Source organism: Crocuta crocuta, unplaced genomic scaffold (genome assembly GCF_008692635.1).
Source record: "Crocuta crocuta isolate KB4526 unplaced genomic scaffold, BGI_CrCroc_1.0 scaffold77, whole genome shotgun sequence".
In the NCBI taxonomy this organism is placed as follows: domain Eukaryota; kingdom Metazoa; phylum Chordata; class Mammalia; order Carnivora; family Hyaenidae; genus Crocuta; species Crocuta crocuta.
The window spans coordinates 528,212-553,781 of record NW_027532172.1 but is presented as its reverse complement, the minus strand read 5'-3'; the positions used below and the strand labels follow the sequence as shown (position 1 = coordinate 553,781).

General features: G+C 51.4%; 1 protein-coding gene across 1 annotated transcript in view; it reads left to right on the top strand.

Annotated features, from left to right (window-relative positions):
• Nucleotides 1-147: 147 nt before the first annotated feature.
• MED26 (mediator complex subunit 26) overlaps nt 148-25,570 on the top strand; it is a 51,418-nt gene continuing 25,995 nt past the window's right edge. Inside the window, 1 exon segment of the mRNA XM_077777129.1 lies at nt 148-222. Within this exon segment, the coding sequence (XP_077633255.1) occupies nt 151-222 (72 nt within the window). The 5' untranslated portion in view covers nt 148-150.

The following is a 25,570-nucleotide window of genomic DNA, read 5'->3' as shown; positions in this document are numbered from 1 at the left end:
CCGACGCTGCGTGCGGCGCGGGTTACCCAGAGTGCTCCGCGCAGGGGCAGCTCACTGGAGTTTGGTTCTCGAGGCGGCGGCAGCAGCGGCGGCGGCTCCGGTGGCTCCTCCTCCTCCTCTGGCGGCGGGGGGGCCCCGGGNGCCCAGGCAATGACAGCGGCTCCGGCGTCTCCGCAGCAGATCAGGGACCGGCTGCTGCAGGCCATCGACCCTCAGAGCAACGTAAGAACCCGTGCGCGGGCCGGGACGGAGGCCGCGTGGGCCCGGGACCCTCCCCCTCCCCAATGCCCCTCGCCCGCGGGGCTCCGGGGAACCCGCCCGACGCCCACCTGCCCCCGAGGGCCACTGCCATCCCGGTCTCTCGCCCCACGGGCCCGAACCGGGGGCAGGTCAGGCAGTCTGGCGGCGCTTGGTACGTGAGGCCGAGGCTTCCGTGCGGCCTGGGCGGAGGGAGCAGACGGGAACTGAGGCCAGAGCTTTGCCTTCTCTTCCGCTCCAGATATACGACCCTTGCTGCTCCTTACGGAGCTCACCCGCCTTGCCCTTCCCCGGGGACCCGCGACCCCCGGGAAGTCCTCCCGGCGGGGGGGAGGGGAGAGAGAAAGGCTGTGGAGCAACTGGTGTCCGGGCTATGACTCGGGTGCCTGTGCCGCCTGTGTCTTGGCTTTCTGGGTGATCAGGAAAGTCCTCCTTTCCTCTTCTCCCGGCTGGAAGCATCTTCCTGGCTTCAGAGGGAACCCCCACAGCCTACTTTGCCCTTAGCTGGGTGCCCAGGGCTCGTGGAGAGTCCCCCCCTTGGTTCTGCCAGTGGACTTGCTTTTGCCGGGTCCCTCCTGGAATCGCTGCCGACGGTAGATGATCGTGGGGAGGGTGGGATCCTTTCTGTTGCCTTTCTGGGCCTAAATGCCCATTGCGTCTCAGACCAAGCCAGAGCCCCGCTTTTTGGTGTGAATCAGAGGTGATTATTTTCTTTCCTGTTCCTTCAAGATCTCTCCTTTGGCAATTACTTCCCCCCACCTGAGGGTCTGGGGTGGTGGTTTGTCACCTAGAGGGTCAGGGTCAACCCCAGGGTGTTGCTTTCTTAGATGGTCCTCCACCGAGGCTACTGTTTGCAGAGGGATCTTATCTGCCCCCCTTCGTGTGTGGAGGGGAAGGCTCCTAGTGTTCTCATATTTTCTCAAAGGGATTGTTGGCAGCAGGGGTCATTTTCTTCTGTGGCAGGAACAGGTTGAGCGTAGGAAGATGTTGTGGCATCCAGGTATGGAATGAGCCCTTGCATTTGCTGGGAGACCAGGAAGTGGCCTTGGAGATCACTTTTTAATATGCTGGGGGTCCAAGAAAAAATCGTCTTGGGCCAGGTAACTCAGGTTTCTTTCACTGTATGGTTTTTGTTTTTCCTTTATATCATCTTGACTAGTTACTCCTAGCACTGTGCTTTAGCCCCAGTGTTTTTGGATTAATTCACATTGGCTTGTATAATTTTGGTAGAAATTGGGGAGTTACGATCCTTGTAAGTCTCCGGTTTTTGTATCCTAAGTAATCTTCTTATCTCTGATCTTCATGCCCCATTAAGATCGACTTGGTGGTAATTGTCTTCAACGAACGTTGTATACATTTTTGTTATGACTTTGGGGGTGGAGTAGGCACAAGCTATATAAAACCTTCCAGAATTTTTTGCAGTAACTGGAGCCGCTGCTGTTCCCAAGATTGAAGTATTAGAGAATAAAACAAGTGGCATGAAAAATGTAAGCTTGGTGACTTCTGCGTCTTTTGTCCAGAGTGTAATTTCTTGAATTCCACGTGCTTGCTTGCCTTCAGAGGATCTGAGAGGCTGCTGACATATTACCACTGATCCTTAATGCCACCCAGGACAGCTTTGCGATCAGGAGGCGCTTTGACAGGCGGTCATGATGTTGTAGATCAGCTGGGGCAGTGACCTCAGGGGTTCCAATGTTGTGTCAGGCTGTGATCTAAAGGGTTCCTAGAGGGAGAGGAGGGCGAGGAGGAAGGGGGGTTAGCCAGAAGAGGGAGGAGACAGAGCTCAGATTTTTGTAGTTTAGTGTGTACAGAAATGTTACATTCATAGAAGCCCACGGTTGCTGTAATGGCACAGCCTTCACCTGTCATACGGCTTGTCTGGGGGGACTCCAGTGGTGGGTATACATAGAGCCCTACTGTGTGAGTGCGGTGGATGGAATTGGGAAACGGTCTCTAAATACAAGTGATGAGGAAAGCGCCTCCTTTACATGCTGCCATTGCCTGTGACCGTCAGTGAGCATTGTTAGAACCTTTTGACAGGATCGTGGCTTGAAGTGAACCCCACATAGAAACTGGAGCTGTGGCAGAATAGCTTGCCGACAGAGGTGGTGCGTCCGTAATTCTGCAGTTTCTCTGGATTGACTGGGGCTCAAGTGAGTGTGAGCTAGCTCCAAGAAGGCAGTGCCACCACCCAGCCGCTTTTCTCTACCTTGACCAGTTAGGAACTCTACTTCAGGATAGTTTATCGGTTGACACATATTTAAGATGCTCATGGAAAAAAAATGGGGACAGTGTTGAAGAGCCAACACTAAAATTAAACCTCTTCTGAGAGAAGCGACAGGGAATTGTGTCATGTAATGCTTACCTTTATGGGCATGCAATTATGGTTAACAAAGTTAGCTTTTGCTTGAAGAATCAATGTCAGGGCAGCTGACCTAATATCCACAAGTATCTGAGAAGTTAGGAAGTAACAAAATAACATTTACTGACTGTCTCCTTGACAAAGGAGTTCTTAAGAGGAAAGTTGTCTGCATGTTCTCAGTTCTAGCCTCTGGAGTATTTGAATTTCTGCAACAGCAGGCTCTGAGTTAATAATTTCTGCCAACTCAGTAATAAAGTAAATCTTCTACACTCTTTTTCAAAAAGTGACTAACAGGTTTTCAGAACAATCTAAGCCTTACTCTTCCTTGTGGTGTATGTAGCCAGCGTGTTGAAAACCTCTGAAGTGCAGTGTGCACGTTTCTTCCCGCTTAATCTTCGTGGTTACGGTCAAGGGCCATGCCTTCCTTCTGCCCTGAAATTGGGAGTCTGTCCACCCAAGCACAGTCTCCTCAGCAGGTGAAGAACTTCTCCTTTGTATTGGACACTCCTTGTTTTATGGAAGTTCAGGCTTTGCCTTCTGGAGCAGAATGTGGGCTTTGTGAGCGCGGTTTGCTTCTCGTCTTCTTTCTCTAGAGCAGAAGCTTTGGGTGCTTTAGGGTGCTACGTGCTGGTTAAGCTGACTGAACCCTCAGATCTTTCTTGCCATATGCACTGAAGTTTAGTCTTGCAATATTCTCATTCAGAACTCTCTAGAACTGTGGGGAATGTGAATATTAGTCTGGCATCTGAAAATAGGTCTGAGACAGTGGAGTGGATAGTGCATCCCCATAACAAGTTGAATAATAGCATGAGGCAGGCCTTGCACAGAGCAGGTGAGCATCTCTGTAATCAGGGCAGGGAGAGGCCAGAGAAGAAGGCACTGGGGGTAACAGGGACTTGAACTTGCCCAAGATGTCTGCGCAGAGGCCTCCCAGTGATCAGGCTCTCTGGTAGGAAACTTCAGAAACGACTTTTCTTTCTTACAGTTATGCACATGTCAGGCGCCAAGGGGAGGTGACCAAGGGGCCTCTGCAGAGACACACACGCAAATGATAATTCTCCCCCCTGGGAAACTTGTAGACTAAGATGCCTTCTAGCTTCTCTGGGCTGCACGGTCCTCATCTACAAAGTGGGACCGGGACCTGGCGTGTGCACCAGTAAAGCTCCTGCTGGGTCCAGGGTTCAGATTCTGGAACGGGTAGCAGAGGCTCACATGAGTTGTTCTAAAAATTTTTTCTTTTAACGCGAAGTGCATTGTGTGAACTTTCCAAAATAACAAAATTCTCACAGATAACAATTCTACACAGAGATACACGCTTTACCTGACTTTGCAGCACTTGCCCAGGGTCTCCTGCTTCCCCCCAACAGTCCTGTAAGGGAGGTGGGTGAGCAGCCGATCTCCCTTTCCTGTAGGCGGAGAAGTCAGCAGCATAATGACAGTAGGTGCTGGTTAAGGGGGTGCCTCCCATGGTCAGGAGAGGACAAGAACTTTTGTTTCTTACTGACTTAATTTGAGGTGACTGCCCTAAAGTTGGGGACTTAACCTGAAGTTTCAGCGACGGTGCTTCTAACTCTCAGTGCCACCACAGTGCTCTCAAAGGTGGAGCGACGGCTTCAGCAGAGGCCCGAAAGGGCAGTGTTCTTGAGTTGTAAGAAAAGATGCAGAGCCTCTTCTGTCCTACATAAGTTTATATGAGATTACAAATTGGTTTAGGTTTACCTGTGAGAGATCTAACAAGGTGAAGATGTTAAACAGCCTGTCCTGGAAACATCGTGTGGTTTCTGTGAGGGACAGAACCCTGGGCCAAACCATATCGTGGTGTGGCGATTGCCAACTGATGTGGAACTTTGCATGAGTCTTGTGTGCTGGCTTTGTTTTCTGCTTCGAGTACAGCACTCATGATGTTAACCGAAAACACTGTTGATCCTGCCGAAAGGAGGACTGTCACACAGCGTAAAAGGGAAGAGTGTTGGTTCTGATTCTCTCCAATTGTGTTAAAGGATGTAAAATCTAAACATGTGGACTCTCTCCGATCACTCTGGTGGCCCAAATGGCAGTGACATTCCTGTCTTTGTTCTTCATATGTGACCACGATGTGTGAAGAGAGCAGAGCAGTGTGGCATTTTAAGATTTTGGGAAACAGGCAGGTAATAAGTGTCACTTGTGACGCAGGGGTAAGTCCTTGTTCTGACTCACTCTGTCCTTCAGAAGAAGGTGGATTTTACATTCTCTCTTCGCAGAGGTCTGGTTGTCCTCAGAAGTGGCTTTAATTGTAATCATAGTATGTTGTCCTGCCTGGAAGCCACAGTGTCCTGGAGGACTGTCCAAGATCAGCTTGTGGGAAGGGGCCTTTGTCCTAATACAGTTATAAGAAGACTCCATGGTCACCTGGGCTCAAGATGTAGCTGCGTGTGGCAGGACCTGAGGTTAGGTGAAAGAGAGGAGCTGTGTTCACCCGTGCCTCAGTTTTGGTGTCTGTAGGCATCTTCTCAGAGCTCCAGTTTAGCTGGAACCAGACTTCAGTCCAGTCCCTAGGTGACTGCAGTTCTGTGGGCATGTTGCCTGCCCAGCCACCTCTGTAAACTGCCTTCTGGAAGCTGGGGGCTCTGTCTCTGTCCGTAGAAGTTGTTCCCTTTTCTTCCCCCTTGTGGTAGGCTGTCCTGAGTCTGTCTGGTCCCTTTGGGACCCCTCAGCTGGTTGTTGGAGTGGGTGACTGAGTTTGTGGTTTGGTGAGTGACTACATAGGCAGTACATTTTCAGCCTGGCTTTTCTAGTGCCCAAACTTGGAGTCCCCATCTGGACCTCCTCCTTTTCACTCTTAGGGCGCACATGTAGAACTGAGCAAGTGTTGACATGGGGATTCCTTTAACTGGGGAGTACTTCTTGCATAAGGAAGACGTACCAGTATTCTGCATGTGGTGTTTAAAGTGATCTCTGAATGAATTCAGGTCTGAGGAGGCCATACACTTACATCTTGGTCATCACCTGATATATACTGTTCCGTGGAGAAATGTGGTAAAGCCAAAAAAGGTGGCTCAGCAGTTGGATAATTTCCAGCAATTGCATATGGTGTTGGGTGTGGGAGGTGCAGACCTGGAGGTGCCCAGCCCCTACCCTCGAGGGACCTGGAACAGGGAGAGAGTGTGCACATGGGCTCTCTGGGGTGGAGGGTGGGGATCGGGGGCAGGGGAGGCCTTGCAGGGCTGCAGCTCCTAGGTCCAAATGGAGCAGTTGTTTGTGTGTCTTCTTCAAAGGTAGTTCCGAATTCTTAAGAGCATGAAATGACTTCTAGAGCATTGTATACTTTGAGTTTTCAGAGTGAAAAGTTTTACAGTCAGATGCAGACAGTCAGCTCTTGGTTCATCTCTGACCTGAGGGAAGCAGAATTTGAGGAATAGCTGGCAAATCCTTGAACAGTGTGCCCTCTCAGCAGCAGGATGGGAAGGGGACAAGTGTCAGGCTGTGTGAAGGACCTGGCATCCGTCTGCTTTCAAGTATTTGAAGAGCTGTTGTACCTTGGGGTTAGGTTTGCTCTGTATGGCTTTTGGAGGCAAACATAGAAGGGGAAGGCAGGAGTGTCTGGAGGGGGCTGTGCTGCACTTGAGGGGGCTCTTGATGACTGTCCGAGCTGGCTCGAGACAGCAGACCCAAGTGCCCAGTGGGTGTGCACACATGTCTGGGCCCTCTGTCCGGACCCCCAAACTCCTGGAGCCCACAGAACCCCTGGAGGCTCTGTGGCGGCGTGGGGAGCCTGCTAAAAGGAGAACGGTCGTATCAGGTGACGTATCATTGCCAGGCAGGTGGGGTTGAGAGCCTTCGAATGCTCCCGGGACTGTAAGGAAGTTTCCTATCTGCATCCCCTGGAGGCTGTAAAATGGACAGCCGCAGCCTATAGCACACCTAGTATGTGCCAGGCACAGTGTGCAGTGTTGGCGCCCTGTTTGCTCTCTGAGCTGTCCTTGAGGTAGATGCTCCGTCTTCATTTCAGGAGAGAGCAGGGATGAACTGTCTCCACTGTCACGGCGGAGGCTGTGGGCCTGTCCCTGGTGCTGGTGGGCTCTGACGCAGTGGGCTAGGTCACGGCATTCTCCTGCAGTGGCCAGGAGGGGATTTGGACTCCGCTGTGTCTTCTGAGGTTTAACTTCATAAATATGAAGTGTTTTTAAATGTTGTTTTGTATTTCCATTTCCTTCCGAGTTCCGACCGTCTTTCCCTATTTGAAATCTTCTAGCCTTGTGGCTCCTAACTTTTCTGCCTGTCAGGATCCATTTCTGTGATCAGAAATATTCAGGGGGCTCCTGGGTGGCTCAAGTCGGTTAAGTGTCTGACTCTTGATTTCGGCTCAGGTCACGATCTCATAGTTCTTGAGATCAAGCCCCATGTCCAGCTCTGTGCTCACAGCACAGAGCCTGCTTGGGATTCGCTCTCTTTCCTTTGCTTTCTGCCCCTCCCCCAACTTGAGCGCTCATGCTCTCTCTCTCTCTCTCTCTCTCAAAAATAAATAAGCTTAAAAAAATATTCAGGAACTTGGAGATAATGACAGATGTACTTTGAGTAGCTGTTTTTGAGAAAATTCAAGGAAAGAAGCTACTCTTAATCTAGTCATGCTTTGAAATGAAGTTGTATCTTACCAAAACAGCGTCTACTTAAGTCTGTAAGCTAACCTTGTTTGTGTGCGACACCTAGGTTGGGACTCTGGGTATCTCACATTTGTGACCTTCTGTCATCCCTACTGTTCTCCTTTCCCAGAAACCCTTCCTGCTTTAATCCCTCAGGCACTGTACATAACTTAAAACCCTACATTCCTGCTGATAACAGGTCTTGTTGATTGCATTTCCCATGGGATTGCAAGCTCCTTGGTAGTGGAGCATGAGTTAATCCCCTTGTTTCTAGGACTTCCGTGGCAAGCCCGTGCTCAGAAGCTTGCTGATCTTCCTGTGAAAAGGACCAATCTTGGGGGTTACCTGTCAGCACTTACTGAGCAGACAAAGAGCTAGAAAGGATCACACTGGGATTGGGAATCCTTCCCCCCTGCCCAGCCCTCACCCACCTGCCACTGCCTCCCTGGTCACCTGAGAGAGCATAGTAGTGGGTACAAGGTCAGCATTCCACTCTCCTGCCGGAGCCTGGATCTTTGTGCCAGGTTTGTCTGTGGGATGTTGTTATGGCAGGCTGGGAGGAATGTTGTGTCTGACATCCTTTGCGCTTTCTCTTGACCTGGCTGAGGAAAAGGTGTGAGGCATTTTGTCCTTTTTGTTTCTTGGCTGTTATTTTTTACCTCTGACAGGGAAAAGAGGCGACTCTTGATCTTAGATCTCTGTCTGTCTGTGGACCCTGGAGATACTGTTCACATGCTACCTTGGGACCCTTTGGATCACGTGACAAACCAGCTCTCCCTGGACACTCCTCTTCCCTGGGTTTTGTCGGAGCCAGAAAATGGGTGATGCTTCCTCCCGGCCATACCCAGTAGTGAGTTGGTCTCGTGGCTGCTGTGGAGGTCCCAGTCACCCACCCACTGTGTGCTTAGAGTGACTCTGTAGGTGGCTGCCTATGGCCAGCCTTGACTCTGTGGTAGGGGGTTCTGTGGCCCTCTCATGGAAGACTTAGGTGTATGTGACCACAGCTCACAACGAGAGCCCAGTAGGTGGCCTGGCAGCCCTCCTCCAGGCACTGGTAGCCCCACTGCCCTGCCCGCACTTGTACCTTCGGCCCCGTCCCTTACCCACACCTCTGGTCACACTTGGCTCTGGGTAACCACCTGATCCACCAAGCTGGCCCCAGCTCTGCCTGCACACGGGGGGGGGGGGGGGGGTCTTCTTGTCCCCTCCCCCCAGTTTCATTAGCTCTTTTGGCCCCTCTTGCCGTCAGGTCCCTGGCCCAGCTCAGGTTGGTATATGGGATGATGACTACTTCCTCTTTCCCCAGGTGATCCCCAAGGTAGCTAATTGCCCTCCCCTTCTTCCAGAAGGAAGCCACTTCAGGTAGACACTTCCCAACTTTATTTACCCCATGTATCTTGCAACTGTGCCAGGCAAGCAGTTGGCAAGCTGGCTTTTTAGTGCTGTCTGTGGGGGTCAAGTGCCAGTGATGTGTAGGATATAAAATAGGAACAGTTTACCCTTTTTGCTGATTGTTTCACATTTGCTTCAAGTGTTCTGTTGGCCAGCCTCCCCCAGAGGGAGCTCAAATGTGAAAGGGCTGATTGGCCTGTGCCACTCAAAGGCTCCGAGGTGAGTCAGGCCCTGGTTTTGTTCCATCTCTTTTGCAGTGTTCCCTCTGCACAGTGGGGTGTCCTCTCTCCAGGCTCTGCAGCTTTGGGATTCACCCTCTTTGACCATCAGCCAGGGGGAGAAAGACAAGGTGATGCTCTCCCTGAAGTCCCAGCACACATTTCCTGATGCCATCTGTGGGCTTTGATGGAATTAGTAGGCTGTATTGATTGGTTCACCCCTGGTCTTAGTTCCACCCAGACCAGCCCAGAATAGAGGGGATGCTCCCAGAGAACATCAGAGTCCTGTTTGTGGGAGGGGGTAATTGTATGGGGAACAAACTGACAATGTCCCTTGAGTGCATGCTGGTTTAATCACCTCTTTTGATGTGATAATACTATCAACTAGTTGGGCATGCTGGCCTGGGAGACTTGAGTCCAGAAACAAAATGGGTATAACTGAATGTAAGGTCTGGTGAATAAGCGATGGAGCGATTTGGACGATATGAGGTCACGGCATGGGGTTCTGAGTACGCACCCGCAGACTCTGATTTGCCTGTAGTCACATTTGGGTACTTTGCTCTTACCTTGTGTTAGAGCAGGTGCCGGGTTGTAGCTTCCACCCCACTCTGGGCTGATGAGCACTTGGGGAGTCTAAGAGAGCCCGCTGCGGTGCTGCTCCTTCTCCCATCCCCGTCATCTCGCCTGCTGCTGCACCTGCTCGGCCCAGGCGGCCCGGGCTCACACAGGCCTCTTGTAGTTGTGAAGCAGCACCCGGGACCCAGGCAAGAGGCATGGATGGGTACTGGGTGGTCTCCTCAGATCTTAATCGTTCTGTGCATGTCCTCTTGGTTGTCGCCTGCCTTTGGTTAACCTGGGTAACCTGGAACGTGGTACCTGCATTTCTGGGCCTGGCTTCTTCCCCTTAGGTTAACTGAGAAGGGTAGGGTCAGGTGATCTTTCACAGCCTTCTCCATTTTTCCCTCTGTTTGTTGGGGTGGGATGGCTCTCAGCCAGCACCTGAAGTTGGTGATGTCTGCTCCCCCTTTGCTGGATGCTGGCCGTCTGGCAGTGACAGAAGTGGGCCACATGTTTTAGTTTAGGCATGATCATGGGGGGGAAGGTTGGTGAATGGTTATTTCACTTTCACTTCTGTGTTAGCGGAGCTTCTCAAGCACTTAAAGTTCTCAGTTTGAAGACTGGTTGACAAGCCAGTGCTGTCACTGAATGCAGGAGCCTAATTTCTCACCAAAGGGCAAGAAACATCACCCTCCCGAGTGTCGTGTGAGCTTGCCCTGCTTTTGCTTGTAACTTCCGTCACCGCATCACTGAGTCAGAGTGCTGTTAGTGTGTGTGTGTGTGTGTGTGTGTGTGTGTCTGTCTGCCTGCCTGCCTGCCTGCCTGTCTGCCTGCCTGCCTGTCTGCCTGCCTGCCTGCCTGCCTTGCGGACAGCCTTCTTCAACAACATGGTGGGAAATGCAGTAGCTTCAGAGTTTGACTTTTTGAAGGCTAGGCTATTGAAGAAGGGATTCACACACTTGCTTCCAGTTTGAAAACTCTTGGAGAAGCACTCTGGCTTGGCTTGGGGGTGCAGGGGGTCTTGGAAGAAATGGCCATGCCCACAGGAAGTCAAAGAGGAGCATGTAGAGACGGGGTCTGCAGTTCGGACAGGAACAGTAGGTGCTCCCAGACTGCTATAGTTATCCCTGGTGGCAGGACCCAAGTGGGCGGGCTGGGGGCGGGGCCAGGGCTGTCTTAGGGTGTCTGTGAATCTGCTTGTCAGCTCCTCCTAGAGGAGCCTGGGCACCTGCTTATCACCCTGAGGATGATAGTGAGCACGGTTTTCTCTCTGGTGGGTGGTGGGCTTCTCCAAAGTGGGAAATAGTAAGTGACATCATCTACTTTTGTAAGATGAGCTGACTTTGGGCACAAGAATGTGCTTGTGTTTGTCACTCCAGACTGTCTTCCTGGGTCACTGTGCTGTCTTTAGTTCCCTCCTATCGGATTGGTGCTGAATGTACCTCTGCAGGTGTGAACGAGGCCTGAGGCCTAACACTGATCCGTGCTTGTCGTCCCCTGTCCCCCTTGCACCTGGCTGTGTTGGCCATTGTGTTCTCTCCAACCCCATGCTCCTGGTGCCTCCTTACCCTTGAGTGTTTTGGCTTTGTCTGCACTGCCCAAGACCTGTCTGCCTTTCAGGTGTTCCCCAGGTGTTCTTAGAGCCATGGCTTCCAGCAGCACCTGAACCCTCACTGTCCGGCAGACTGCTGTCCTGGATGTGCAGGTGGCCCATTCCAAAGTGGAGGCACCTTCTTTCCACCTGCCCTTGCTGTTCCACACTGTGGTGGTTGGTGGTGCCACCACTCCTGAAGCTACTTCAGAGCTGTCCTGGGGTCCCCCTCCCATGGCAGCCCCCTTCCTGAAAAATGGGCTCTGCAGGGAGGTCTCGTGCAGCTGCTTTGCAGCTGGTCTGCCTCCTGCTCTCTCCTCCACACCAGCCAAAGAGTGAATGTCCCCAAACACAGACGTTTCATCCCCTCAGTTGGGGCTTTGTGGCTGACTGGATAAAGTCTAAGTTCTTTAGGTAGCATATAGTGGAGAAAATGGTCTTTGGGTAGAAAAACTTGGGTTTTGTCATTAGACTGAACTGAACTGGAATTTTGATTCTGCTTTTCACCTTGCAGCCTTGGATGAGGTCAGGCTTTCAGCCTTAGTTTTGTCAGGAGGATGTACACTCACTGCTTAGGAAGGCTGTTGAGAATGGGATGTGGCCCCAGTTCACATGCGCCCCGGGTGCTGACATACCGGGTGGCTAACACTCCACAGGCTTGGTAGTGGGCAGCCCATCCAGCTGCCAGTTCCTGTCCTTCCCCTCTGGTCCATGCCTGTTGGATGATTAGTGACTGAGAACAAGCCGATCATGGGGCTGCATATTCCTGGCCAGTGATTGGTTTGAGGATGGGCCCGTGACCCAGTCAGAGCCTGTGGAGGTTTTAGCACTTTGCTGGGGTAGTCGGGTGGACATGAATGGGAGAAGATACGAGCTGGCTGCTACTGGGGTCTCCTGCTTGGGAACAGCCTGCCCAGGAGTGAGACCAGACCAGAGAGTTGAGGGATGGTTAGGTCACCATGACCCAGAGGCCCAAGGTGAATCCTGCCCTGAACTTCTCAGTTAAGTGAGTCGCTGACTTCTTTTCTGCATGAGGCCCATTTGAGCTGCCTTCTCCGTTACTTGCAATCAAGAGAGTCTAGACAGGATCAGCCGCGCACGTTGTGCCCGTGTCTGGCTCAGGCATTGTCTCTCCCCCACTGCTCCAGCCGAGCTCAGCTGCTCAGCAGTCAGCTCCTGCCCTGCTAGTGTGCCCACACCTGGATGCCCTGCCCTCCTTTTTTCCCTCCCTCCCTCCTTTTCTTCCTCCCTCCTTCCCTTCCTATCTGCCTCTCTGGGATCTGGGCCCAGGGTGCCTCCCCCAGCCAGGCCGGTGCCAGCTATCCCAGGAGCCCTGTCTTCTGGCTGTTCCTGGCGTCCTGCTCTGATCTTTCCCACAGCACCTTTAACCTACCTAACATGCCTGTGTCACCTCCTCCCACCCCTTGGTTCTTTTGCTGGTACATAGTGAGCCCATTCATTCTGTTAGAGTCAGTGACCAGTTTATGAACTGATGTGGGTCCATCTCTGATTTCAAGCAACCGATGAGCACAAGCAGTACCTCGCTTGGGAGGATCGAGTTGGGTTTAGGGTAAGAGTTTAGGTTTGGTGGGGCCCAGGCAGGGCAGTGTTCAAGCTCATGAGTATTGGGGTGGGGGTTGGAGTGGCTGGTTCCCTGGAGAGCTCTCCTATTCCTGATAGGAGTACTTGGCCCTCTCCAGACCTCAGCCTAGCCTTTCGGGGTCCTCCTGTGGTATATTGGTTCTCTTGGGACTGTAGTGGCATAGTTAGCACTCAGGCACCAAGCGTGTCCCCATGTGTCCCATAATTCCAGGTAGTCTGGGGATTCTGCAAGCTGGGGACAGGACCCAGGGAAGGGGAGGGTGTTTGGAGAGCATATACCTCCTCCCTCTCTTGGGTGAGGCCCAGGCCAAGATGACTCCCCACAGCAGGGGGTTTTGAACCCTGAACACCGGCTGTGCTATGAGAGCCGAGCCGCAGCTTCAGCTCCTTCTCTGGCCTCTGCCTATGTGGCCTTGGAGCAAATCACTTAATGTTTCTGAGGCTCAGTCTCTTTATTTGTGGCTTGGGGCTGTGGGAGCCATCACCTGGCGGTGGTATCCTGAAAGGCTCCGCACATCAGTGCCAGTGCCGGGGATAGTGCCCAGTCTCCACGTAGTCACCTAGATGACCATGAAGGACTGGGTACTGTAGTTATAGGTGAGCAAAAGTGGGAGTGAGGTCATCCTTGCGGAGGCCATGCAGAAAGGGGAGAATAATCCTATCAGGGATGATAGACCTGCAGATGGAGTTCAGCCAGGGAGGGGCTGGATCCCCTTCAATCTGGTGAACAGCCTTGCTAAACAAATTAGCTCCTCCAGGTCTTTCGGGGTAATCTGCATAAAAGTTATTTCTTAATCTTTGGGCCTTAATAGAAACAGGAGGACCAAAGCATCAGCTGTTAATGTGTTCTTCTTGCTCTCTGATGGGTGTTATCCCATTTCATAGATGAAGCGGAGGCTTAGCAAGGTTAAATAGCTAGTCACTTGGTCACTGCCTAGCTGACCTCAGAGCATTTACTTTCATCATGAGACAGCACTGCGGACGCTGTAGAGAGGAGAGGTGTGTGTGAGAATCCCTTCCTTCCAGAGCACTGTGTGCTGACAGAGGTGGTCTCCGCCTGTGCTGTTCTGTGAGGTAGCTGTGAGCCACACGGGGGTAGCGAGTACCTGCTTTTAAATTTCTGTTTAGTTGTAATGCCTAACTGAATTGGACAGCGCACTTCTAGGGCCTCGGATCGCTTGTGCTTTGGGTCAGGGCTTGTAGCTGCTGCTGCTGCCTTTTTCCACATGGGAAGTCGGGGAGGAGATTGCAGCTGAGCTGGCGTGGGGGGCGCAGAATGGGGCTCCTGTCCCTTCCTGGCCATCCTCTCATCTCCACCCTACCCGGCCAGCCAGATTTGGTGCCTCTAATGTCTCCAGATCCTCGAGCCGTATCCACTCCATTCATGAGGTCTTGTCTAATGGAGAAGAAAGTCTTCTCATTTCTTTTTTTTTTTTTAAATGTTTTATTTTATTTTTGAGAGAGAGATAGAGACAGCATGAGCAGGGGAGGGTCAGAGAGAGAGGGAGACACAGAATCTGAAGACAGGCTCCAGGCTCTGAGCTGTCAGCACAGAGCCAGATGCGGGGCTCGAACCCATGAACCGTGAGATCATGATCTGAGCTGAAGTCAGATGCTCAACCAACTGAGCCACCCAGGCGCCCCAAGCCTTCTCATTTCTCAAGTCTGGGTTGATTAATGCTGTTAACAATCAGATAGATATCCTTTGAGCCTCCCTCCAAAGTAAAAAAGAGAGATGGACAGATGGACAAATGGAATGAAGAACAGAAAGAAAAGTATTTAGGAGCACCTGGATGGCCCAGTCGGTTAAGCGTCTGACTTGGGCTTAGGTCATGATCTAATGGTTCCTGAGTTTGAGCCCTGCATTGGGCTCTGTGCTCAGCACAAAGCCTGCTTTGGATCCACTATCTCCCTCTCTCTCAGCCCCTCCCCTGCTCATGTACTGTCACTCTCTCTCTCAAAAATAAAACATTTTTAAAAAGTTCTTAATATGCAAGGGTTTTGGAGTTAGAACCTGTGAGAAATAAGCCCACTGACTCAATCAGAGGAGGGATGTGGAGACTCAGAGCACAGTGAAGCTAGGGTTTAATCAATGTTTTTGCAAGAGCAGGTGTCTGATGGACTGGCACAGTTGGGGCAGTTACAGCAGGCAATTTATCTCCTAGCGTGCAAGCCCCTCCCCTGGCTCCCCATTGGCTTAGTGCTGCAGAGGTTACAGCCTTACCGGATGTCACCTATGCCCATGTAAGGCAAAATGTCTGATTGGAACACATGTGCATCCCTTGAGGTGACGCAGAGACTTCAGTTCTTTGGTGCATGCTCACTGCACAGCCCACAGAAAATAAGCCCACGAAATGGAAAGAAGAACCAGGAAGTAAAGTGTCTAAGGGTTTGGGACTCCATTGTCAGTTGGGGGGGGGGGTGTACATATTTCCAGTAGGTTGTAAACCTATTGTTAACTAGACAGCACAGCTTTTATTTGGTATTTCTGAAAATGAATCATTTCACTTCTCACAGATCCAGATCCAACTCTCTGTGGCTCTGTCTCTGAGATGTTTGTCATGGGGCAAATCACATCAAATATTTGCTGTCAATCTCAAATTACCTGTTGTCTAAAAAGTGAGAACAAAATAAGGCCTGCCATACTAAACAGTACATAGTAGGCATGAACACGTACATGTAAGCCCCTCCCCACTTTTCTGGGAGGAGGGGCAGTTATTCCCCTGGATGATTTTGTAGATATTTAACTTTGGTTTTCACAGATGCTGTTCTTTCTCAAAGATAGTCTTCTCTTTAGTGTGAGCAGTTACCAGACAACATTGCATAATTTTACACATTTCTAAAAGCTCCCTGGGGGTGGGAAACAGGAAGAAATAGGTTGTAGAACAAAATCTTAGACTGGTAGAATGGAAGGTGCACTTCTTTGGAAGAGGTGCTTGGGTTGGAACTCCTATTCGGGATTAAAATCTGTCTGAACTTTTCTGAATCCCTTTGTATAGCATTTGCAGCTAAGGGTGATCAAACTATGAATTTGTGTGTGAAATTGCCTTTAGGAAGGAATGTCCTTTCTGGATGGAGAAAGGGTGCGCAGAATTAATAGTCCCAAGGTCTCAGAGACGTCACCGGACAGAGATGTTGATGTGATTAATAATCAGAAAATATAACTGGTACTCCAACGTGTGGGAAGAATGGGCATTGGCAGGAAATCAAGACTAGCGTTGAAGCCACCCCGTTGCTATGTTCTATCCCCTTGCCTGTCTCCCACCCTACTCACCTCGTCCCATACCACCCTACTGGCAGGACCCAGGAGCTACTTCATACATCACCCTTTTGGGAAGTATTTATGTAGAGAGAGGCATAGCCACTGGGGTCCTTTGTTTTAGTCATTTTACTCTTAGGAACTTATTAACGGGTACGTGATGAATTTTAATAACAGTGTTAATAGATGTATTCACATGATTGTGATTGTTGATGTCATTAATTAAACGGCACAGGAGAAGCTTAGGAAACAGTACAGTTGTGGAGGCAAGTAGCATAGGGCTGTGAAGAACAGTCCTGAAGGCTCTGTAGAAAAATGGACAAGTCTTGTCATGATGACGGAAAGGAGCTTTTTGTCAAGCCAAGCACAGCCAGAAAAGGCACACAAACTAGAGCTTTGGATAAAGTGAGAACCACTTGTGTTGGGGCAGTAAGAGCACTTTGGTTTTGTTTTTCCTATGCTCCATTGTCTTTATTTATTTATTTATTTTAATGTTTATTGTGAGAGGAGAGAAAGAGCGAGCAGGGGAGGGACAGAGAGAGGGAGAGAGAATCCCAAGTAGCATGGAGCCCAATGCAGGGCTCGATCCCATGAACTGGAGATCATGATGTGAGCTAAAGTCATGTGCGCTTAACCACCTGAGCCACCATTGTCTTTAATTAAACTGTAAAAAAATGAAAATAACAGTAGACTGCTTTAGCCTGAGAGCAGTCAGATGTGGAGTGGAGGCTGGGGGCCTTTGTGCACTGTAGCCAGTGGAGAGGAGGGACTGACTTCTCCCACATACCCAGGAGGTTCACAGCAGGGGCGTGCAGTGCTTACGTGGCCAGGGCCTCCAGTCCTGTTCTTCGGGCCCCACCAGGACAAAGAGGACGTGGTGGAATCATGGATTTTATTCATCGCAGTCAGTGGAGTCATGTCTATGGCTCTGTTAAACTCCTGGTGTCGTTGCGCTTCCCGCTTTTCTCCACCTTACTATGTCCGGTCCGTCTGTGAGTCCTAGTGTTTCTACAGCCAGAATGTCTCTTCTCTGTCTTTGGCGTATGCCTGGCCATCTCCCTGTTGGGGAACTTCCGTCTTGCGGCTTCCAAACCAATATCAGATCCCCCTACTCTGCCAGTTAAGATCCTGTGCTCTCAGAGTAGACATCCCACTCCTTAGTATCCTGATCTACAGATGCTCTGTGACTTAGACTCCTTTTTCCCTCAATGTGTACTTTCCTCCCCCTCATTCATGACTGCCCAGTCCCTCTCCCCAGATCTGTGACCATCAAACTCCTTCAGGCCTCTCCTGGCCGCTCATTGTAAAGAATCCCATCCCCTCTCCTGTATCACACAGCCTCCAGACGCGTTTATGTTTTGGCACACGGAGGAGATGCTGGTGTCCGGACATGGGGACCTGCAAGTGGGACTGGAGGGAAAACATGAATATGACATTTCTTCAGTGTAATTATAAGAAAAATGAAGTATAAAGCTTTAGGGAATGGGTTAAATAATGAACTTGTATTGACTTCCTAAATAGTATTATTAATTTTTATAGAAGGGAGTGCCATGTCCGTGAACCTTTTATTAGGTTGTTTTGCTTGACTTTGATAATCCCTGTAGAGAAATTCTGTTTACATGTGGAGGTGAAACTTATAGCCGTGTTTTAGTAAACATTCAATAATTGACGAGCTGCTATATCTAATGAATCCAGGTTCTTCCCACTTTTCCGTTTGGGTGTAATGTTGAAATACAGTAATTATGCAAATGGATTTTAGTTTCATTCAAACTTTATTTCAAATTCTTTGAAGTAATGTACTGTGTGGTGTGCCAGTAAATGTTTGGCAACAGGCTTTACCGGAAAAAAAAATACACATGTATATATACACACATAAGTGTGTACATTTTACTGATATACAGGGTAGATAGCACATAGTTTACAAGTAATAAAACACATGGCCCTCTTATTATCAATTCTATGTACCAATTGTTTCACAGATTGCTTTCGCTGATTTTTGCTGTGCTTTTGTATCTGTAGTCAGTTTATGAGTGTAGTTCTGACATGAATGTCAACTGATAATTTTGTTTATATTAATGCTGAATCAGATAATGGTTTTCAAATACTGGAAGGATATTTCCTCATTTGTTTTGTGCTATTCCTAATGTAATGGCTATAGGCATGACACACTTTTAATTCAATCTGCATTATCAACATTTTCTCCCATCGCTTTCTTAAATCTAAACCCCAGGTGTTGCCAAACTATTTCTGTAAAGGGCCAGATGGTAAATATTGTGAGCCATAGAGTCTATCGCAACTCTGCCTTTATTTATAGCACAGAAGCAGCCAGAGACAGTATGAAAATGAATGAGTATAACTGTGTTCCAATAAAACTTTATTTACATGGCTATTTTTATGTTATTTGAATTTCATAGGTGATATGGAAAGAATACTGTATTTACAAAAACAGGCATTGGACTGGGTCTGCAGTCCAGTATGAGTTACGAGTCTAGACTCCTGGTCTAGAGGCCACCGTGACAGTTAAGCCCTGATTTGTAGTATTTGCCAATTTCCATGGTATAAATACTTCCACTGTGGGTTGATTTCAGGCCACTAACATGATGTCACCAAACATGGAGTTGGGAAGAAATGTCTCAGCACACCATTTTCAGCATGCGGATAAAATAGTCATGAATAAACTCAAAAACTAAATAATAATGATGTGGGAAAGTAGGTAGTAAAAATTTCTAAAAAATTTCTAATGTTTGTTTTAATGTAAGTGGTAGAGGGGTAGAGAGAGGGAGGAAGACATAGAACCTGAAGCAGGCTCCAGGCTCTGAGCTGTCAGCACAGAGACTGACGTGGGGCTCGAACCCACAGACGGTGAGATCATGACCTGAACCGAAGCTGAACACTCAACCGACTGAGCCACCCAGGTGCCCCTCATCACCTCAGTTTTCAATATAACTTGTTGTGAGTCTCTATCATTGCATTTTTAACAGTGGCCGTGTTTAACAGCCAGCCCCCAAGACTCCTGAAAGTTCTCTCTGGGCTCTCATGGATTGGTGCGAGCTGCCTCCCACATAGTCCTGGGTAGAGTCCCTCCCCCTAGCCAGTCCAGACCCTGGCTGCAGGCCACAGGCTCTCTGTCCAAGGTGGCATCACGGCCTCTGCAGCTGGCCACGTGGACGGTTCTCTTGGTTCAGAGGCTATGCCCAGAGCCCTTCTGGGGCGTGCAGTGAGCCAGCTGCAGTGAAGATGGGGCAGGCCCAGAATCTGCTCCAGGTCCTCTGCTGTCCTGGTTCTCTGGGGCTGTGGTGCCCACCTCTCCTGGCCCAGCAGTCAGAGGAAGGCTTCCTGTAACACACTGCATGTCTTTTTCCTTCGTAGCTTTCAGTACACTCACACTGTCCTGTTCGCCTGTCTGTGGAAGTCCCACAGCTCTGTCTGCTCCCTGACTTCCTCCTCACCATGTGCGCAGTACATTTTTATTTTCCCCGTAAATAGATAGCTGCTGAAGGAGCGCTCATGTCTGTTCTCTGCTGGCTGCGGCAGTTGGCAGTGTGCGGTCCGGATGGGTTTGGGCTCCCACGTCCGAGGTTTTCCTGATGTTAGAGACACGCGTTCCTTCTCAGTGTGTGTGGGAATTGAGCAGCTCCATCTTCTGGCTGCTTCCTCCTCCCAGAGCAAGGTGAGGTGCTAACCTCATCCCTGGGCCATAAAAATTGCTCTAGGTTTCAGCATAGCGAATGCTGTGTTTGTTTCCACTCCCTCAAAAAAAGGAAAGAATGAAACCCAAATCCACTGCAGTTTGTGCCAGTTGTGTGGGCCTCATTTACAGGCCAGACAGCTTCTGAGAGTCCAGAGGCTCAGTGGTCTCTCCCTTGCTGGCCACGGGGCCCAGCATCCCGGCTTTATGGAGAGTCACACTGCCAGCTCAGCGAGATGGGACTGGCCCAGCATGCAAGCTAGTGTTGTTCCTAATTAGGTGAAGGTGTTTGTACTTTTGGGGGCCCGGCCCAAAAGCCATCACATCCCAGATCTTGTAGGGAGACAGGAAATAGCATCCCTTGAGAAGCCAGTCCATTGCAGTCCCCAGATGCGCACGTGCCCAGGCCTGTAGAGGCCTGGTGACCTGCTAAGGATGAGGTGGAGCCACCGATTCTGTCAAGCTGCCCGGCAGGCCAGTGATCGGATGCCCATCCCTTTGTGGGGAGGCAGAAGGAAGTGTGTGTGAGAGCCAGGCAAGTGAGGAAGGAGGGCTGGCCCCACTGAGTGACAGATTTGCTAAGAGGTTCATGAGAAGACCAGTGTGAAAAGGTGCTTTGTTACTGAGAGCTCCGTGAAGCCTTCAGCTGTTTCTTTCCAAGGATCTTGCATTTGCAGGATGAGCCCCTTAGCCCCGTCCCTCCCAGCACTGTGGAATTCGGGCTGGTGCTCTTCGCCCTGGGAATCTTCCACCTGACCCCTTCCCCTGTCACACCCGTGTCTCCCTGCCTGCCACTCCTCTGAGCCTCTCACCTTTCTGGTAGTGCCCACTGCACCAGCCTGGAGACCCCACTCCCTGAGTGTCTCGGCATCTCCGAGGTGCCGCCCCTCCTGGCCGAGTGCCCTGTGCCAGTCCCTTCTGCTGCTGCTTTAGCTATGTGTGTGGGGGTGTGTGGAGATGGACTGCACAGGGGTGGGGGTGTGGAGATGGACTGGATTACACAGGGGTGGGGTGTGTGGAGATAGACTGCATAGGGGTGGGGGTGTGTGGAGATGGACTGCACAGGGGTGGGGGTGTGTGGAGATGGACTGCACAGGGGTGGGGGTGAGGAGAGGGACTGGACTACACAGGGGTGGGGGGTGTGGAGAGGGACTGCAGAGGCCAGTGGGGTTTCCTGTGCTCCTTCCTGTCGGGGCAGGCTCCTGGGTCTCTGTGCCTTACGTCATTGCTTTTGTGGCCCTCAGCCTGCCTGTGTTTTAGTCCGAGGACCCCAGGGCCTCGTCCAAGTCCTGCCCGTGCTGGCGTCTCAAACTCTGTGTGGACTATGTCACTTTGGGCAGGAATCTCATTTCTGAGTCTCCGTTTCGAATTTGTCCCATCCTCTACGCCAGAGCAGCTCTGGGACTTGTGGACAATATGCTTAGAGTGGTGTTACAGCGTGTAGCCTGCAGTAAACGTAGGGGGACAGTGGTGTGCGGTGTTCAGAAGGCCTCGCCATGATTCCTTCCCTGTCCCCATAGCCAAGGCGACTATTTCTCAACTCCAGACCAGGACACTTTTAGAGTGAACGAGGCACTATTTAAAGTCACACAAGACAACGGGTGTTAAATGTGCATTCTGGCAAACCAGGTCTAGGGTCACCTTCCACGCCCCACCGTCTATGTTTGAAAGCTGATGTCCCTGCGTGCAGTGCCTGTAGATCCAGAATGTCCCCTCTGCAGAACAGACTCTAGTGACCCACGGCCCCCCAGAACCTTGGCGCCCTCTCCAGCCTGCACATCAGGTGTGACCTGCACTCTTGGCCCTCCTTTGCCCTATCCTCTCCCTCAGATGTGGTGGTTTCTTTCCCTTTCGCTGATCTGTCTGTACGCAAGCAATAAATACATTCTTCTTTCAAAATTTAAGTGTTTGAGCTACAGCGAAGGCCCTTTTGACCTCTGTCACTGATGCAATTTTCTTGTGTCACTCTGGAGGGATCCACTCTCAAGTCTGGAGTATGTTGTCTTTGTGTGTAGAGATAAGTTCTAGAACACTGTGCGTGACTTTTAAATAAATTCTGGCACACAGGTCTGTCATTTGGAGCCAGCTCATTTCCCTCAGCGTGTCCTGGCTCCTTGTTACATACAAGTAGAATTTATTCCTTTAACTGCAGCATAATATTCTATGAGAGTATCTCATTGTCATGGAGCTGGCTCCCAGAGTTTTATTAATAAAACAGTGCTTTTTGAATGCTTGAGTGCATGTCTCCACTAGGTCGATCAGCCAGTAAAAGTGTGGAGAGCTGGTTTCACAGTGGCAGATAGGGAGGGGCAACTTCTGTGGGTGCCCCCTATGGGCAGGGCAGGGCAGGACAGGCAGCCTCCTGCATAGCCCTGCTTGGAGCTGTGCTGGAAGGATGGGGAACAGGGAGAGGCAGCTTCCTGCGAAACTGCAGGTCCCTGGGAGCACTATTTGGAGCCTCACTGGGCCAGAGACCTTCCCTGAGGCCGTGCCACTCTTCCCCCGCAACTCTCTTTCTCAAGAGCAGAGGTTAGGTGTGAGGGCAAGTGCAGGCAGAGCTGGCATTGGCCCCAGGAGGCCTGCGGGGCTAGGCCTGGGGGGCTTGTCTGTCCCTGACACACAGGAGCAGCCAGTGTTAGGGCCCTGCTGTTTATCCCCGGGGAGGCTGCTGAGGTCTGTTACCTGGATTTCTTACGGCTCCCGTCCGGTGTCACTTCAGGGATCGGAAGAGCTCTGAAGCACTGGAGCACTAGCCCGCGGAGGTGGTGATTGCAGCGATCCCCATTGTACAGATCAGGCTAGCACTTGACCAGTGCCAGGGACATTCTCACAGTCTCGCGGGAAAGGCATGCCATCCTCAGAGACACAGAAGGGGTCCGGAGAGGTGACTTGCTGATGACCTTACAGTAGAAGGTTCTGGGTTCCGTGCCTCGTCCCTTCACTCCTTTGGCTGCCCCATGTAATTGCATGTGCAGTGCTTGTCAGCCACAGCGCTGTGTGGGCACGAACGGGTGGCAGGGTGCAGTGGCTCTGTGCGGGAGAGCAGAGGAATGCCGGTGGGTGGGAGTCCTGGGGCTGCTTTCACCGAGGCCCCAGAGCTGTTTCTTAGTGGAGCGTGGAAAGGTTGCCTGTGGAGCTGGGGGATGTAGCGTCCAGGTGTGGCAGCTGCCGCCGCAGCCCCATGGGGGCAGAGAGGCTGGGTATGCCAGGTTTGGGATCTGTTCAAACACGGGTAAGGGGAGGGCATGGCTGGGGCCGGCGTCTGGTCCCAGATGGCATGCTGGGTGTGAGGGAGACGTGCGCGTCTGCCTGCCTGAGCACTCAGTACGAGGACTGTGAGGAGGAGGGCGGCCCTGTCGGTCACATTTGGATGTCTCTGGGGCCAGGCCACGTCTTCCATTTGGCATCATTTGTTTCTTAGTGGTTGGTGATACGTTGGTGCATCTCAGGGTAGGTGGATCGAGGTGGTCCATGGGAAGTCCATGCTCAGAACCCTGGGAAGCGAGCAGGCTAAGGGACACACATCACTGTGACGGTACCACAGTGGCTCCCTGGCATCCACCTGCAGCCCTCCCTGCCCACGTCCGTCTCCTCAGGCAGGCCCTGAGCCCCTGGGTCCTGCCTGCCTGCGTGTCCCCCTGAATCTTACATCCACGCCATCCTGCTTGTCACCACCTCACTCTGTGGGGCTGGCCAGACCCACAGATGTTCTATCTGCCTCAGCTGGGAGTTCTCCACCAGGTACCTGTGCCCAAAAATCTGTAGTCTGATCTGACCATGTAACTCCTGGCCCTGAGCACGGCCTGGGGTCCACTGTGTGACCTGCCCATGGCCCCCCCTCCCACTCTCATCTGGCGTTCTCTGTCCCCATGCTCCTGTGTGCCGCTGACCCTTTGCTCTCAGCCTGCTGAGGTCTCACCTTCTGGTGTGGTCTACAGACTCCTGCGTACCCTTCAGGCCTCTCGGAGACCCCCTGCATCCTGTTCAGGGAGGCCTCACAATACCCTGCACCTCCCACAGCTCCGTCTGCCTGCCTGCCCAGCCACCCTGGGAGCACCTTCAAGGCCCCGGCTGTGGTTTATCTGTGTATTTCTGTGAGAGGCACTGGAGCATGTGGTGAAGAGCCAGTTTTTGGTTGCCAGGCTGCCTGGGCCCCAGACCCAGCCGTGTGACCTCAGACAGAACAGGTGACCTCATTGAGCCTTAACTTCCTCCCTCTAAAAAGGGGCAGATAGAGCCTGATGCCTTTGGACTATAATTTGTAGAGCTGTGTGTAAGAATTTCTTTTCTTCTTTCTTCCTTCTCTCTCTCTCTCTCTCTCTGTCTCTGTGTCTGTGTTTGTATAGAAAGAAATAATTATTTAATAAAGTAGTGCCTAACTGGCCTTATAGGGGCTGTAAGGAACCCAAGTCTTCATAGTGCATCTTCCAGGCAAAGCTCCCACAGCAAGCAGCGCCTCAGGCTTATCCTTGGGAGTGACAGACTGGGGAGGGCGGACCCAGAGACCTCCTCATGCTTGATGGGGGGCAATATCAGAGTTGCAGTGAGAAGACAGCCTTGGAAGGAAGGAACCTGAGGTGCTGATGGGGGCCTAGAAGGCAGGGCTGAGACTTTCTTACAGGGCCTCTGGTCATGAGAGAGGGAGACAGAGACAGAGTCAGAGAGGCAGGCGCATGTGTGGTTTCATGTGTTTGTGTGTTTCAGAGTCTTGATCAGACCATCAGACATGGGCCCCCTTTGAGTGTTGTTGGCAGACATGCAGTCAGAGGAACTCAGGTCCGGGGAGCGGGAGGTTGCTGCGTATTACTGAAGAGATTAGGCTAGGCTCCCCCTGCACCCCAGCACTCAGTGGTCTACCCACCCAGAGCTCTGGGTTAAAAAAGATTCTGAGGCCAGATCCAGCTTCAGGAGCAAAGAGCCCTGGTTGGTGATCAGCAAAGGGGAGGCGTGGTGTATCTACTGTTCTTCTACTCACCCTGGTAGGAACCCAATGTTATGCCAAGAGGGAGGTAGAAGCAGAGCCCGTGGCCCTGGGGCAAGTGGTGGTTAGTGCCGTTTGGTGGAAAGACTTCTGCGTGGGGTCCCAGGGCACAGACGAGACCCAAAGCGACTGGCCCTGCACCACAGCAAGGTGCTACAGCAAAACCCCAGTTCTAGCCCAAGGCTGGTGGGGGGTGGGGGGAGCAATACCAGCAACATGTGGAGGGGCTTTGGGAACCCCAGCCCAGCTCAGCACCCGCCACCACACATCCCCAGGGCTTCCCAGATTCTACAAGACAAGCCGAGCTTGGAGCTCCCAAACCAGTATCTGGCACAGCAGGCCTCTGCCTGCCTCTTCTTTTTGCCTCACAGCCCCCCTCTACCTCCCCACCATTCCATGCCTGTGCATACCTATGGCTCTGTACCCCCATTCTCTCGTCTCTGCTGCGCCGTCATGGAGCCCTGCTGGTACACTCACCTGTCTCCACCACCAGGATGGGACTCTCAACCCAGGCTGGAGGACAGTCCCCACCCCACCCCCGCACAGAATCTGGCATATAGCAGGCGTTGAGCGGGAATCAGATGAATGCCTGCCACCCCGAGAGGAGGCCCCAGTGAAAGCCTTGGAGAAACAGGGAAAAGTGAGAAAATCCTCTCGTCAGGAGTTTGGCAGAGGCAGAAATGTAGCAGTGTCTGAGTGGTTTTTTTCTGGCTCTTCCCACCTTACTGTGGGCTTCAGGGGCAGAAAAAGTAGTATTTAGTAGTGTTTAGTAGAAGTGTGGTCCTGCTCTCCCCTCTCGTTGCTGCTGCAGCCCCCTCTCCTGCTTCCTGCAGGGCCTGCACACTGCATCATGTCTACCATCTTCTTGGGAGACGTGTGGCATCTGTTTTGGAGGGGCAGAGACTCCAGCTCGTCTGTGAGTTGAAGAAGCTGCTAGTAAATAAAGCACAGGCTCTGGGCGGCGGTATCAGTGCTGCCTGCTGTGAAAAAAGGCTTTGTGGGTTTGGAGGTGAACGTATTTTATTTTCATAGCTATCCATCT